Here is a 15,770-nt window from a genome sequence, read left to right on the forward strand (position 1 = left end):
GCATAATAAAAATATTTCTAATAAAATATAAGATACACACATACATAATTATATACATTATTTTTTGTAAGAATGATACAAAAAATAAAATAAAAATAAAAATCTAGCTTACAAACAATATTTACTTATTATGTTTCTCTGATAATTCTGCTAATAATGCATAAGATTCTTCTTTATGATGTTGCTTTATATGATTTCGTAAGTATCTTTTTTGTCCGAATTTCATGCCACAACCTTTACAATTAAATGGTTTTTCTTGATTATGAGTAGCGTGATGTCGCATGACCTCTCCTTTAACTGGAAACGACTTACCACAAATTTCACATGAAAATGCTTTTACACCTGTATGAGTTGTTTCGTGATTATTCAATCGTTGCCTACTTCTAAAGTATTTACCACAATATGAACATTTATGAGGCTTATAATTAGTATGTACACGATTGTGAATGTATATAGAATTTAAAGTACGAAATGTTTTAGGACAGTGTTTACAAGCATATGGTCGTTCTCCCGTATGTATTCTTCTGTGATCATCTTTTGCACCTTTATTAGCAAATGCTCTACCACAAATATCACATGGATATTTTTTCAAACCTTCATGAACGTCTCTGATATGACGTGCTAAGTCTTGTTCGATACGATAACATTTTCCGCACAATTCACATTTACATGGACGTTTTCCGGAGTGTACCCTCATATGACGCAAAAAACCACGCTTTGTGAATATAACTTTTTTACATAATTCACATTTATATGAAATACGATTGTTAATAATTTGCTTTGCTTTGTGTATTAACTCTGCTTCATCGCGATTCTGTGCTTGGATTATGTCATCATGTAAAATTACATGTTTTTTTAATTCACTTTTCTTCTTATAACTTTTGTTACATAAGTGACAAGTAAACGATAATTGTTCATTGCAAGATACTACTTCTATATTAATTTCCTCTTCTTCTTTTTGTAATTCACCATTATTGGATTCAGTTTTAAATTCTTCCATCAATGGAATTTGATTTTCCGATCGTATATGCTTTGAAACAGCATATGTGGTATTATAGTGAGCAGTTAAGTGTTCTTCGAAAGCTTTGCTTGATCCATTATATGCTAATTTGCAATGAGAACAATAATGCATTCCAGCACTGTGTTGTGCATTCATATGATTTATAAGACATTTAATATCTGTGAATATTATTTCACAATGAACACATTGAAGATATTGTAATCTTTCTATTTTTGAGTCTTCTAGTTGGATTGTGGAAATTTGTATAATACTGTTATCCTCTGGTTGCCATCTAAAAAAAAAAAAGGAAACGCAATTTTTTACTAACATAAAAATAATACATTATTTTATACATATTGATTAAGGATTAATAAATTAATTACATAAAATAATTAAAATATTAGTAAGATAATATGTAACATGTGAACGTGCAGAATGCCTTTTATTTAATAAAATAATGATTATCATATAAGTTATCGTTTAATAAATTATATCTTTTTTTTTTGTTTTTGCTTTAATATTGCTAAATAGTATTTAATTGCAACATTATTTAATATTGAACATACCTGTATTAATTAGTTGTACATCAAATATTTATTCCACATTTAAAAATTGATCATTAATATAAAAATGTTGATGATTATAAAAATTCTGATATGTGATTCCATAGATAAGTGTAATTTCATAGAAGTTAATATAATTATTACTTTTAGAATATCCTTTGTCATAATTATTTAATTCATTAAATATTATAAATTATTGACAAAGAACGAATAATATTTTCAATTCTGATTGTTGATATAATTTTTGTTTTATTTTGCATGGTTTCTTATTTTAACTTTATTTAGAAAAATAATTTTCTTGTTAAAATTTATTTTGAAAATCTTACAATACTATTTTATAAATGCACAGAAGGATCAATTAACTATGGATTTATAGATACCATAGAGTTTTTATAACTAAGTATTCTATGATTAACTAAATAAATAAATAATTTTGTTTTTGGCGAAAGATAGGATCACAATTTTTGCATTGTCATGATTTTTCATCGAAATTAATTACTTTATGTCATTTTAATTGATGTTTAATTTGAGAACATTTCTCGTATCATATATATCATATACATGTGCGATTTTTCATCTGTACGTTTAGTAATATCTATCATTAATTATGATTCAATTCTATAATTCCTGTTACAATAATATAGATGTAAATGAGAAAATATTCGAATGAGTTCTTTGAATGAGCTTATAAGCAAATAATGATGACTCTTTTTTTTGAATGTTTCTCTCGCTAAGATTCCATACATACGTATACGTTTGCCAGTATGTTTATCATTAAGTTTTATTGATTATTTGCTTTCGTATATATCGCATGAGAAATTTATTATGCCTGCATAAGCCTCTCATAGATATTTTAGTTCACGTAAGACTGTTTTTCACAGAAATAATACCTAAACGAATATTCACCAATATGCATTCGTATGTGCCAAAAAAAAAAAAACGTATATGTAGAAAAATGGTTCTTTCCATATTCGTTACGATGACTGTAAACTTTCTCCTTCTTTCTCAACATTTTTTTAGATTATTCTATGACTTATAACTCAAATAATTTCTTTCTTTCTTGTTTTAAATTTGCAATATATACAAAGGTAAGAATTAAACCTTCTTTTTCTTTTTCTTTTTTTTTTTTTGATTTGCCATATCTGTTGGAATATTTCTATTTCTTTAGCTTCACTTATATAAGATTTCCTTTTATAAATTTCTTTATAATACATCTTAATTCGGTAGTCTTTTTTTTTCTTTTTTTTTTTTTCCATTCATACCTTGTTATTTGATTGTTTATACATAGAACATCTACTTGTATGACTTCTAAGAGAAAATTATATTTTCTCTCAAAAAAATATGTTTACACAATATTTACAGATGTATTACTTCTTCGCAGATTGATTACAGGTTTTCATTGACGCAATATTACTTTCCATATCATTTTGAGGTGAGGATGTTTTTGTTCTTGTTATATCTGAATTATGTAAATTAGGAGGCAAATTATATAATTTGTCATTATTATTGTGCGATAAATTTATTTCTTCATTTTCATATGACACACTTTCTACCTTTATTTTATCATCATCTTCAGTTGTAATATAGTTATAATTTTCTTCCTTGATTTCATATGATGTATTTAGAAAATCCGTTTGTTCATTATTGCATGTTGCTAAAACAGCAGTACGAGTTGCACAGTATGCCGCAAAGGTTTTCTTCATTGTTGAACCATACCTGGAAACATAATAAACGTAGCAGATTTGAATGATTCCTTGACACTAGAATGTCAAAAAATTATCTGTGTAGAGGTAAATTGCAGTGCATAAGTTAGCCCATTTGTAGTAAGTCGACATGTCTGCTTTTAATGTGATTATTTAAATAACGTTTTTGACGAAAAGCCAACCCACATTTAACGCAAACAAATGGCTTAGTTTCAGAGTGAACAAGCTTATGCCTAACTAGTTCTGATTTCACTCTAAATCTTTTTGAGCATATATCACATCCATAATTCTTCTCTCCTGTGTGTGTTGTTACATGAGCTAACATTTCTTGACGTCTACGAAATTTTTTATTGCAATAAGTGCATGGATGTGGAAATTCATTTGTATGTAATTTACTATGAATATAAAGTGAAGCTTTTGACTTAAATGTTTTACCACAGGAGTCACAAATGTAAGGTCTTTCTCCTGTATGTGTACGACGATGATCATCTCTTGTAGCTTTTGATGCAAATGATTTGCCACAAATATCGCACATAAAATTTTTAAGCTTTGCATGTACATCTTTTAAGTGTCTCGAAAGCCCACCAGAATCACGAAATTGTTTTCCACATACATGACAAGTAAATGGTCTTTCATCTTTATGTATCCTCATGTGCCTTAAATATGAATCTTTTAATTTAAAAAACTTTCCACATTCAATACATTGATATGATTCTTGTGTATCAGAAAAATTTTTTTGTTTCTTTATTTGCTCATTAGTGTCTTTAGTATCATTTAAGGAAGTTTTACATATCTTTGTTTTCTGTGATTCATTATTTACATTTGGAAGAAATGCTACCATACATGTATTTTGTTCTCGATCTAGAATTTTGGCATTATTTTGTTTGTATTCTTCACACATTTCTCCTTTAACATCTGTATCATTATTTTGCTGTAGATCAGCTATAGAAGGATGTTCAAGCGTTGTATCCATTACAGCAATCCAAATAGAACCACAATCTCCACCCATATTAGATTTCTTTTGCTGTAGCTGGCATCTTTTTTTATATGGCTTCCAAAATATATTGTGCATTTCAAGGAACATTTTAAATGGTGTCCGGTTGCTACTGGACCTGGAAAATAGTCGAGGCTTGACTCCAGATTTGTAGCTATATTTGAAGAATGCAGAAGGTGGGCATTTTTCAACCCCATAATCATGGCACATGAAGAGTTTTTTTTTTTCAATATGAGCAAAGTCAAGCTTCTGTCATATCCAAAATGTTTATTTTGTCATAAAACATTTTCACTTCCTTTTTCTATTTTAATATTTTGATGTGGGTAATAACACTGATAAATGTGTTTATGTAGGAAGCATCGGTGTTATTATATTATATTAATATAATTTTAGTTGATATTATAACTATATTAGTGTTTAAGGCATTTTACCTGCACGTTCAATTAATTCTACTATATTATTTATATAATAATTATTTAAATATTTACAATATATAATTGTTATGTTGTGAGAAATATAAAAGACTAAGTAATCTCTAAAGTAGATTTGTGAAAAAAAAAAAAAAAAATATATATATATATATGTATATTATAGAAAGGAATTTTCTAAATTATAATAAAGAACTATTACCTGTTTGAATCATTAGCAGCTTCCTTGCTTTCATATGCCTCATTTTTAACTTCACTTTCTTGACTGGTCTATAATATTAAACATACGTCATAATATAATGTCCATATTTAACAATAATAGATAGAAGTTTTTAAACTATACTTACAAAAACTTTTTCTGTAACATGAGATACAGTAGTTTCTGGCAGAGTTACTGATTCATCTGTTGACTGTGGTTGAAAGTACTAAATAAAATTGGTAAATATTTTTTTAATAATTCATACTTAATTTATACTTGTATAAATTGTTCTTCTTCCTTTTTTCTTTTTTTTTTCTTTTTTTGTACAAGCAATTTGTTTGAATAGAAATTTCCATATGATTACTTATATGATACTTTCAAAAAATTTTACCTGTTTGTTTTGAGATGAGGTTTGTATCTCAAGCAATCGGCGTTCTGCACTTAAACATCCTTCAGCTAATTCATGCCATGCTAATAATGTAGCTGCACAATGGTAACATAATTGCAAAGGTAATGTGTCATTCTCAGAAATCTATAATATAATTTTATAACTAATACAGTAATATAGTATATAATATTAGTAGATAATTTAATGTAAAATATATATATATATATACATACATATACATATATATATATATAAATATACATATACCTACATGTATTGGTAAATATTTATGTATCTTGTTACATAGTGCATGTTCCATGCCTTCTCCTTCAAATATTGGAATTAAATGGTCATTTACATTAGCACAAATTCTACATAATCCTGTCCATGATATCTTTTCTAAGGATTCATTTAGATTACATACTGAATTATCATTTGTAACATCTATATTTCTATGATGTTCATTTTCAACATCTGTTACTAAAAAAAATTCTTCCTCTTCTGGCTCCAAATCATTATGTTGATTTTGATTAACTATATTTTTTACTGTTTGAAGCAAGACCGAATCATCTCCACAAGTATCTAATATAACTGAACTCCCAGTCTCCATTGAATCTATTAGAAAAAAAATAAAAAAAGAAAGTAAATAAATAAATAAATAAATGAATAAAAAAGAAAAAAGAATAAAAAAAAGCCAATTTTCTTAACATACAATAATAGTGAATATTAATAAAAAATTATATAGTATACTTACATGTTAATAAGAGTAATCCTCTTTTTTGCTTATATTCATATATCACAAACAATGAAAAAAAAATATTTCACAAATAGATTAGAAATATAAAATCATTGTATATATTTAATAAATAATATCAAGAAGTCTAATAATTTGGGAGGAGGCAAAATTTATATAGAAACTCTAAGGGGTGCGCTAATATCACTGCCATCCGCGCTCTCTAATGGATATATTTATATAAAATTGATAAGATGTTACTGCTATACATGTAACATTTGAAAAAGTAAAATTATTAAATAAATAAAAATTTATTATAATATGGTAACAAAATTTTTCAAACGATCATTTGTATATTTTGTCACATAAATGTTGAATATTAAATAAGATTTTTATTTTGTCCTTAAATATTTATGTTTTTTTTTCTTTTTTTTTTTTTTTTTTTTTTTTTGCAATATTTCATTTTACTATACACGGTCTAGCTTTTAAGCGGGAACTTATCAATTTTCGCAGTTGGTTATACTGTGCGACTAGACTAAACTTCAAATTTACCTCGTAACTATAAATTCGGATAATTGCTAATAAACACAGCCATATAATAGGTGTATGAAAAGGATTAAAATTGTTGTTGTGATTTATGTGATATAATTGCGAAAAAGAAAAAAAAAAAGGGAAACAAAAATAAACTAATAAATAAATAAAGAAAAAAGAAAATGGCACAAAGTAATGAAAATTTACGACGTTCCACTAGAATAAAGGCGCTCAGTAAATCTGAAAACATTGAAACGGATAAAGGTACGTATTTATATATACTTTAATTTTTTTTTTATAATATAAAGGATAAATTTTGAAATGATACTTAAATAAATATTATTTTTTTTTATAAAATTGTTATAGGAAATCTTCAGGATAAGTTGATTGATTCTACAATAAGAGAGAAAGATCTATTGCAAGAAGAAATAAAGGAACAAATTGAAACTATTGATAAGGATATACATAAATCTATTGGTACGAATAATAGAAAGTATTTTTCATCATTTTATTATGTATAATAATTATTGAATTATTTTTTGTATTTTCTTTTTTCTTTTTAGAATTATTTAGTGAAAATGATGTTAGTGGTAAAAATATGTATCAGTTTGAAACGCCTAAGAAAGATGGTATGGTACAAAAGGCATATTTGTCTCGTAAATCATTTGATATGCAAAAGACTCGGATATACAAAGATAAAACTAACAAAGACACTGATGTAAAGAATAATACTATTAATAAGTCAATTAATAAAAGAAAAACTCTTCCTGAAATAGGTATTACATATATATATATTTTTTTTTCTTTTTTTTTTCTTTTTTTTTTTCTTTTTTTTTTTTTTTGATGTTATTATTATAACATGATTATTTGATTTTTTAAGATTTCTATCAAAATGTTTTAAAAAATAATTTAAGAATTTATTTATTAGAGATAATTTCAAGCGACAGCGAGAGTGTATCTGAAGAAAGTGAATTTGTACCTTCAGAGGATGAAACAAGTACGAAATCAGAGTATGAAAGTAGTGATTATTCTGATATAAGTAATGATGAGAATTTTAGCAAACAAAGTAAATTAAAAACTATACAAAATAGATCTAATCTAGAATCTAAGTTAATAACTACTCCAAGAAGATCACAGGCCAAATATAAAACTCCTTGCAAAGATTATGTGAGTTATAGGAAAATAAAGTTATCTTATAATCTATTTAAATATAAAATATAATTAAGAATATAATTTGTTGTAGCATATAAAAACTGATGAATATTTTGAGAATCAATCGCAAAAAGTTGTTACATCAAATCATACGCTTGGACGTCTTCGTAATTCCCGTTTTACCAGAGATAAATTACAAGAATTATTAGGAAATCAAAATCATATCACAGAAGAACATAAAAAGCTTATCTATTCTCTTTCAGAAGATTATCGTGAATTCTTTCCCATGTGGTACTTCATTATGGAGTAAGTTGTCCTTTTTTTTTTTTTTTTTTTTTTTTTTTTAAATTAGTAAAAAAAAAACATATTGTTATTTTCTTCAATAAAAATTTATTAAGATGATATTTAAATTTCAGAGAAGGATATACTTTGTTGTTGCACGGTTTGGGATCAAAAAGAAATTTAATTAATGATTTTCATAATCAATTTATTTCTAATCATCCAACTTTAGTAATCGATGGCTTTTTTCCCAGTTTAACAATAAAAGATGTAAGGTACATTTATTTATTCTACAATAATATTATATTATATAAATTTGTATTGTTCTTGTAAAAGATATAATTTTCAGATTCTTGATGGTATAATAACAGATATTTTGGAATTAAATGTACCAGCCAATATAACAGAATGTATTGAACTCATTAAGAAAATATTAAAGAAGAATCCAAAGGACCGATTATATTTATTAATTCATAATATAGATGGTATAATGTTGCGCTCTAACAAAGCACAGGATACGCTTAGCACTCTTGCCAGAATATCAAATCTTTGTATAATGGGATCTATTGATCATATAAATGCACCGCTTTGTAAGTAATATGGATTATATTAATAATTTATTTCTTTTGAGAATATAAATTTAATTATATTCACTTGACTCAGTATGGGATCATATGAAGCATTCAAAGTATAATTTTTATTGGTGGGATGCTACAACGCTTTTGCCATATGAAGCGGAGACTTCTTATGAGAGTTCCCTATTAATACAACACAGTGGAGCTCTTGCTTTATCATCGCTTCGTAATGTATTCCTCTCTTTGACATCGAATGCTCGAGCCATATATAAACTCTTAATACAGTATCAGTTGGATAATAGTAATACTAGTGATTTCTCAGGTAACTATATATATAAATATATGGATTGAATTTAATATATTATTATTATTATTATTATTATTATTTAAAAAAGAAAAAACAAAAATAATTAAACACTAAATTTTTGTTACACCGTTTATTTAGGAATGGCATTTAAAGATTTATATCGAATATCACGAGAAGGCTTTCTCGTGAGTACTGATTTAGCTCTAAGAGCGCAACTAACAGAATTCATAGATCATAAATTAGTACGAACGAAACGTAACAAGGATGGTACAGAATGTCTAATAATTCCACTTAATAATAATTTGTTGAAACAATTCCTTGAACAACATGAAAACTAAATGTTTATTATATATATATATATATATTTATTTTTATACATTAAGCCAAAATAAATACAATTTTATATTTTATACATTTTTAAGGATAAGAGATAAATAAAAGTTTATAAGAAGTAAGGTAAGATAAGAACAAATTAAAAGGATTGACAAAAAAGAAAAATTAAAACGACACTTAATCGTACAATAGATTAGATGATTTTTAAATCCAAACAATTTTATAGAATTTTTTTGGAATATAATAACATTTTCAAAATATATCGTAACTATGAATTAATCGGCCATAATGTTTATATCGTATTATTCGATATTATTATGATATTATAAACAAATCGATGATGAAATTGAAGTAATTGTTTCTTTCTTTTTTTTTTTTTTTGTTTCTCTTCTTTTTTTGTGTTTTTTTTCTTTTTACTATTTCGATTTTCAACATTTACCAAAAAAAAAAAAAAAAAAAAAAAAAAGAAAGAAAAAAAAAGGTAAAGAAACGTAATTCAAACGTACTCCGCGGGTAAAGTCGGACACGACAGGAAAATGATAAAGGTAGCAGCCCTCCCCTCCAACGGAACTGTAAACAAAAATTTTCATACTCGTTAAATCTATATTACACTTTATCTGTGGTATGACATGAAAATAGTCACGGGTAATCTAGAGTACTCAAGAATAAGCCAAAAATAATGATTGTCGTTAACTCTAATTAATATCTTCTCTATGTTACAAGAATGTTAATTACGGTAGAAATTTCAAATACGTTTTCGTTAAGGACGGACGATAGTGAATGGCGGCGCCAGTTGTATTATCGCTTGCTCAGATCATTCTTACATACAAGTGTGAGCATAGCGGGATGACCGGGAACGCATATTATCTACAGGCTGGATGAAATGTCAGACCTGTTCGGGGGTGGGTGGATATACATGGATTGGTGAGAGGTTAAGAAGATCGTCAAATTCAAACTTTTTGTGATTTTGGTATGTCCGAATATAATCATGTAACATTCATTCGATTATTTATATTTTTTCTCTTTTTTTTCCTCTTCTTCTTTCTTTCTTTTTTCCTTTTTTTCCCTATCTTTTCTTTTCTTTTCCTTTCTTTTCTTTTCTTTTACGCGAATTATTTTAATCCGTAGTACATATTACGTATATAATTGAGAACAATTTATACGTACGAATTCTTTTCCATTAATAATATAAAATATATTCGTTGACAGATTTTATAATTTAACTGATATAATAATGTATCCTTCGATTAGTTTTATTTTGATTCTTTTTCTTTCTTTCTTTCTTTCTTTTTCTTTTCTTTTTTCTTTTTTTTTCTTTTTTCTTTTTTTTTTTTTTTTTTTTATAATAACTAATCATGCAGAAACCGGTTGTATATGAGATCTCGTTGCGCTGCCAATTTACGTATTAATGTTATAAACAAAACAGATTGACCTTCTAACGATAAATCAAACGACCTTGACTTTCTTGAATAATACGAACACGCTGTTAAAAGCAATAACTGAATAAATGGTTGCTAGGCTAGGTTTATGAATAAGTATGTATATGATGGCTCATAGATATTTTTGTGATATCTACAAACGAATTAAATTTGTTACAGCTGTCGGCCAATAAATAGGATTATTTTCAAAACGTGATACTTTGTAACTTTATGCCGTCCTTGAATTCGCGATTGTGTTCAAAAGAATTTCTTTTTGTTTTCATTTATGTAAAAGAAAAAAAAAAAAAAAAAAAAAGAAAAAGAAAAGAAAAGGATAAAGGATAAATTTAATTTGACACGTTTTACGTATAAATTTATATAAACAAAAAGTATGATGTGATTTATGAGTCATCACGTTTCTTGAATTATAATACAGTAATCTTTTGGCAATAGCAAATTATGATATTTTATAAATGTCTATGTAATTAAAGAATGAAACAGAAATTTTCTCTTACCTTTGTATTATTAAATATTTCTTTTATCAATTAAGATCAAATATAATATAAACTTTTTATTATCATCAATGTATATTTCAATTTGTAGGTGATGCTGTTAGAAGCTTTTGGAATTCTACATAGCCAACCGGTCTTGCTCTACTTTGCATGTGAAGGTATAAAAAAATATTATTCTTAATATATATATATATACACATATACATATATTATTTTTTTGTGGTTCTTTTTTTCTTTTGTTAAATATTGTTCAATATAATATATGTATATACATATGCATATATAAGTGTGTATGTAGTTTATTTTATAAGTAATATATATATTATTTATAAAAAGAAAAATATATATATATATATATATATATGTAGTTTATTTTATTAATAATAAAAATATTTCTGATGCAGGTTGGCAGTGCCTCCATTTTATGATATATAATCTGTGGTGTATGTTTGGTAAGTAAAAATCATAGCATGCATGTTTGATATCATTTAAATTAAAAAGAATACGAAACTAAAAATAATGGTCGTATTCTCAAGCAATATTATTAATTATTTTAAATGCGTATATTATCATTTTATATATACATATATATATATATATATATATATATATATATATATCTATATCTATATATAAATTGTTTCATCAAGAATCCAAAGATCTATAGCAACATTATTATCTTCTTCAAAATAATAATTTAAGATATTTAAGATATTCACTTAAACCATATTGAAAGTTTGTAACTTTTCGTTGTACAGCTAGATGGCGTTTAGAGTTTCTTAAAAAAAAAAAAAAAAAAAAAAAAAAAGAAAAGAAAATAATAATACAAAAGCAATAATTTTCTTTAATATCATTATTTAGATTTCAAGTATTCACGTGAACGAGCGAGCTCGTTTGAAATTTTTTAAACGAAATCCTTAAAAAAGAAGCGCGCTTATATCATTCGATTTTCTTAAATATTCCCTTCATTATCGATCGTTCGTTTCACGTATAAACTAGTATGGGAGTATATGTTTATTTCTTTTTCTTTTTTTTTTTTTTCTTCCTCTTTTATTTCTTTCCTTTTTATTGATTTATTTATTTATTTTTTTCTTCTCTCATAGAATTATTATGTCGACAAGATAGTTTACAAAACGTCGTAGTATTCTCGAATCGAATCGAATCGAATCGAATCGAATCGAATCGAATAGAATAGAATCGAATAGAGTCGAATCAAATCAAATTAGATCAAATCAGATCAATTTTTAGCCAAAGATCATCTTCCCTGTGTCATTCGAAAGGCCGCAATGGTAAATAGAGTGTGAACAATGCTTTCGTGTCTTATCGTTCCACTCTCAAGATCGTTCTCTTCCTTCTTTTTCTTTGTCATTTTTATTTATTTTTTTTTTCTTTCCTTTTCTTTTTTTCTTTGTTCTTTTATATCCCCTCAACAGACGTATTTGATATACATATCCGTGTTATACTGTTTAACAGACGAGAGAGCGTATTCCGTTGTTATGTCGAGTATGAGTATATATATATATATATATATATATATATATATATATATATATATATATATACATATATATATACACACGTGGTAACGAGATTACAGCTTGAACAATATCGTATGTATGCGTCTCCTCTTACAATCAGTTGCTGCTACGTTTACGTCAGATTTGTGGGTGTATATATGTCTTAGTAATAGGTCTATGTATATGCATGTATGTATGTATGTGTTCGGGCATGCACGTGCCTAACCAATTTCCGCTTATTTTACCTAAATCGAGGTCGTGGAGCCGTTAAGCGTCGAGGATCAGTCACGATCACCGGAGTCGTAGTACATTCTGACTCATAAAAATACTTTCCTCATTTTTGTTTTCTTTTTTTCATTTTCTATCTTTTTATTCCTTTTATTTATTATTCATTTCTTCTTTTTTTTTTTTTTTTTTTGTTTTTTTTCAAATATCTTTTTCTTCCCCTTTAACACCCTCTTCCCTTGCCAAACGCACAAACACACATACCGAAGGATGATGACCAATGGACGGATATACAAATGTGTTGTTCTTTGCTTTGATCAATTTTAATGGAGTGCCTCCACGCACTCCGGAGTACGCTTGCAAGTCAGTGTGACTCGTATCACGTATCGATTATCGATTGATATACATACGAACGATCGATCAAACTATGTACGGATTGTATGTACATCAAGTACAATGATGCATAGGTATATATCTATTTTAAAAGATTCTTTTATATTTCATTGTCGTAAAGAAATATTATTTTATTCTTTGTGAGAATCGTTTCTTTTTGTTTTTTTTTTCCTTTTTTTTTTTTTTTTTTTATCTTTTCGTCGTAAGAAAACAAAATCGAACAAAGATTCCCGAGTGTTTAAACATTCGGATTCGTATTTATGGTGCATATATATATATTGTTTTCAAAGTTTCTCAGTCGATAAAGAAGAATCGAAGAAATGGTTAAGAACGAGGTCGATTAATATCTGTATCATTTTTATAACTCACTGATTACGTGTCATTATATTTATATTTCATTTCTTGTTTTATACTGAGAATCTATTTAAGATTTTTATAATCGATTTTTCATAATAATCGAATACGATCCAAAGTTTTTACACGAGAAAAAAATGTCCCTAAGTGATCAGTTGTTGTTACTTTTTTTTTTCGATACTTTAGTTTTTTTTTTTTTTTTTTTTTTTTTTTTATAAAATTAAGAGACTAGAAATTTTTTTTTTCTATTTTAAAATTTTAAAATAATACTGGAATGGATAATTTTCAAAAATTGATTTCTCTTTCGTCTAAGGATTTTTACGGGAAAAAAAGAAGAGGAAAGAAAAATTTTTGAAAGGAAAAGAAAAGAAGAATTTGTCGAAATTCAAGAGTTCAATTTTATAAATCTTTTACGACAAAGAAAGTAAGAGAGAGAGAGAGAGAGAGAAAAAAGAGATAGAGTGACGCGTTCAATGCGAAATTTAGATACATTTCAATGTAAATCGCCTCGAGAGTAATTATCGTAACTCATAGACACTTCAGACAGGTAGTTTACAAGCGTGCAAAGTGGAGACGAAGTACGTGCGAAGGTCTGCGTACTAATTACCGTATTTTACGTCGCATCGTAAGGTACATAATTATTGCATGTGACAGAACATGTATATATATATATATATATATATATATATATATATATATATATATATACAATACATATACTATATGCATATACGCATGCATGCAAGCACGCATTTACGTATTTACGCATTTATGTACGCGCGTGCACATTTCCAATTTACTTCTCTATTAAATGACACTCTTGTGTCAAAAAAAAGAAAAATGAGAAGGAAAAAAAAATAGTAAAAAAAAAGACCAGAGAGAGAGGGAGAGAGAGGGAGAGAGAGAAGTAAAGCATTCATTTAATCGTATAGTCGACTACTTACCCCAAGTAATCATCTAATCGATCATCGTAAGTCTCGTCGACATAAAATTTCATTGATTGCGGATTCACATTTTCTATTCACTTTTCACGCCCATATACATTTCCTCACGATATATATATATATATATATATATTGATAGTGCAGATATTAGGGTCGGATCAATCATTGTTTTTGATGCCTTGTTTTAGACCGAGAAAGCAAAGTTTAACTCGGTCGATTAATATTATTAATTAAGGACAAAGTTTAATATGAAATTTTGATTAATAGATTAATCGAACACGTTATACAGTTCTGAAACTTGGACGATTTTCGTTTTTTTTTATTAAGCGTTAATCGCGTCGGTAAAATTTACGCTTTTAAACGTCGGCGTTTCATTCTACGAGAGAGACACGTATTCACAGATTGGATCTTTTTCTCTCTCTCTCTCTCTCTCTCTCTCTCTCTCTTTCTCTCTTTCTCTCCTTACTTAAAAAGAAGAGACGTGTGAAGCTTATCTCTGCATTTTACGAACGCACGTGTTAAAATAAAGTGACGTATACCGCCCACCCCTTGGCGGCGGCAACGGCGGTACGATGGATGTTACTTAAGCCGTGTATACGATGCACACGTACGTATATGCAATGGAAGGAAAAGAAAATGAAAGAAGGAGAGAGGGAGAGAAAGAGGGAATGAGAGAGAGAGAGAGAGAGAGAGAGAGAGAGAGAGAGAGAGAGAGAGAGAGTGTGTATGTGTGTTTAGTAGTAGCTTGTGAGATTCTGAGAATGTGAGATAGAAAAAGAAAGAGAAAGAGAGAGAAAAAGATGGAATATAATCCCACCTCGGGCATATTAAATATCTGCGACAGAAGAGAGGACTGTGGGAGGAGGGTGAATGCGCAACTTCGCCAGACTGCTCGGTTTTACCCTGCCGTCACCCGTGTGCGGGCTTCACCCTTGAAAAGAGTGCGACGAGGCACAGCCCTTAACGTAGGTCTCCCCTCAAAGAGACTCTCTCTCTCTCTCTCTCTCTCTCTCTCTCTCTCTCTCTCTCTCTCTCTCTCTCTCTCTCTCTCTCTCTTGTTCTCTCTCGCTTCCCTCGTAGTATCCTCTTGCTCGTCTGTTATTTCGAGAATCGTTCTCCTCTAACCAGCATGAATCACGAATTTCAAATTCCCCTTTTGTAGTCTCCTTTCGGAATCCTTTTCAGCTTGATCCACGGAATAATCTTTATCAGCCAGCTTTCG

The 15,770-nt window shown here is 27.7% G+C and overlaps 3 protein-coding genes across 9 annotated transcripts in view; 2 read left to right on the forward strand and 1 right to left on the reverse strand.

Moving 5' to 3' along the window:
* Positions 1-5: 5 nt before the first annotated feature.
* On the reverse strand, positions 6-6,422 carry LOC124426649 (zinc finger protein 493-like). 3 transcript variants are annotated; one of them, XM_046968591.1, is made up of 7 exons: positions 6,030-6,422; positions 5,547-5,890; positions 5,279-5,419; positions 5,036-5,113; positions 4,891-4,958; positions 3,453-4,378; positions 3,124-3,279 (listed from the first exon to the last, which is right to left on the reverse strand). In XM_046968591.1, exons 2-7 carry the CDS (start codon positions 5,883-5,885, stop codon positions 3,263-3,265), a joined length of 1,569 nt encoding a protein of 522 aa, XP_046824547.1. In that variant the 5' UTR covers positions 5,886-5,890; positions 6,030-6,422; the 3' UTR covers positions 3,124-3,262. The 3 variants fall into 3 exon arrangements, with proteins under 3 accessions (XP_046824545.1, XP_046824547.1, XP_046824546.1); XM_046968589.1 differs by lacking the exons at positions 3,124-3,279; positions 3,453-4,378 and adding an exon at positions 6-1,292 and having other exon boundaries at positions 6,030-6,407; XM_046968590.1 differs by having other exon boundaries at positions 3,137-4,378.
* A 116-nt stretch (positions 6,423-6,538) lies between these two features.
* On the forward strand, positions 6,539-9,262 carry LOC124426521 (origin recognition complex subunit 2). Its single transcript, XM_046968279.1, has 9 exons — positions 6,539-6,803; positions 6,906-7,016; positions 7,103-7,315; positions 7,468-7,706; positions 7,783-7,997; positions 8,108-8,240; positions 8,320-8,560; positions 8,634-8,867; positions 8,991-9,262. Exons 1-9 carry the CDS (start codon positions 6,722-6,724, stop codon positions 9,188-9,190), a joined length of 1,668 nt encoding a protein of 555 aa, XP_046824235.1. The 5' UTR covers positions 6,539-6,721; the 3' UTR covers positions 9,191-9,262.
* Positions 9,263-9,818: 556 nt separating this feature from the next.
* LOC124427052 (protein roadkill) overlaps positions 9,819-15,770 on the forward strand; it is an 85,852-nt gene continuing 79,900 nt past the window's right edge. For 2 of the 5 annotated variants that reach the window (XM_046969495.1, XM_046969496.1), the window contains exons 1-3: positions 9,822-10,155; positions 11,207-11,273; positions 11,520-11,567. In XM_046969495.1, the coding sequence (XP_046825451.1) occupies positions 11,210-11,273; positions 11,520-11,567 (112 nt within the window). In that variant the 5' untranslated portion in view covers positions 9,822-10,155; positions 11,207-11,209. Of the gene's footprint in view, positions 10,156-11,200; positions 11,274-11,519; positions 11,568-15,770 lie in introns of those variants that run through there. The other 3 variants (XM_046969494.1, XM_046969497.1, XM_046969500.1) reach the window with 3 other exon arrangements.

Source organism: Vespa crabro, chromosome 9 (genome assembly GCF_910589235.1).
Source record: "Vespa crabro chromosome 9, iyVesCrab1.2, whole genome shotgun sequence".
NCBI lineage: Eukaryota > Metazoa > Arthropoda > Insecta > Hymenoptera > Vespidae > Vespa > Vespa crabro.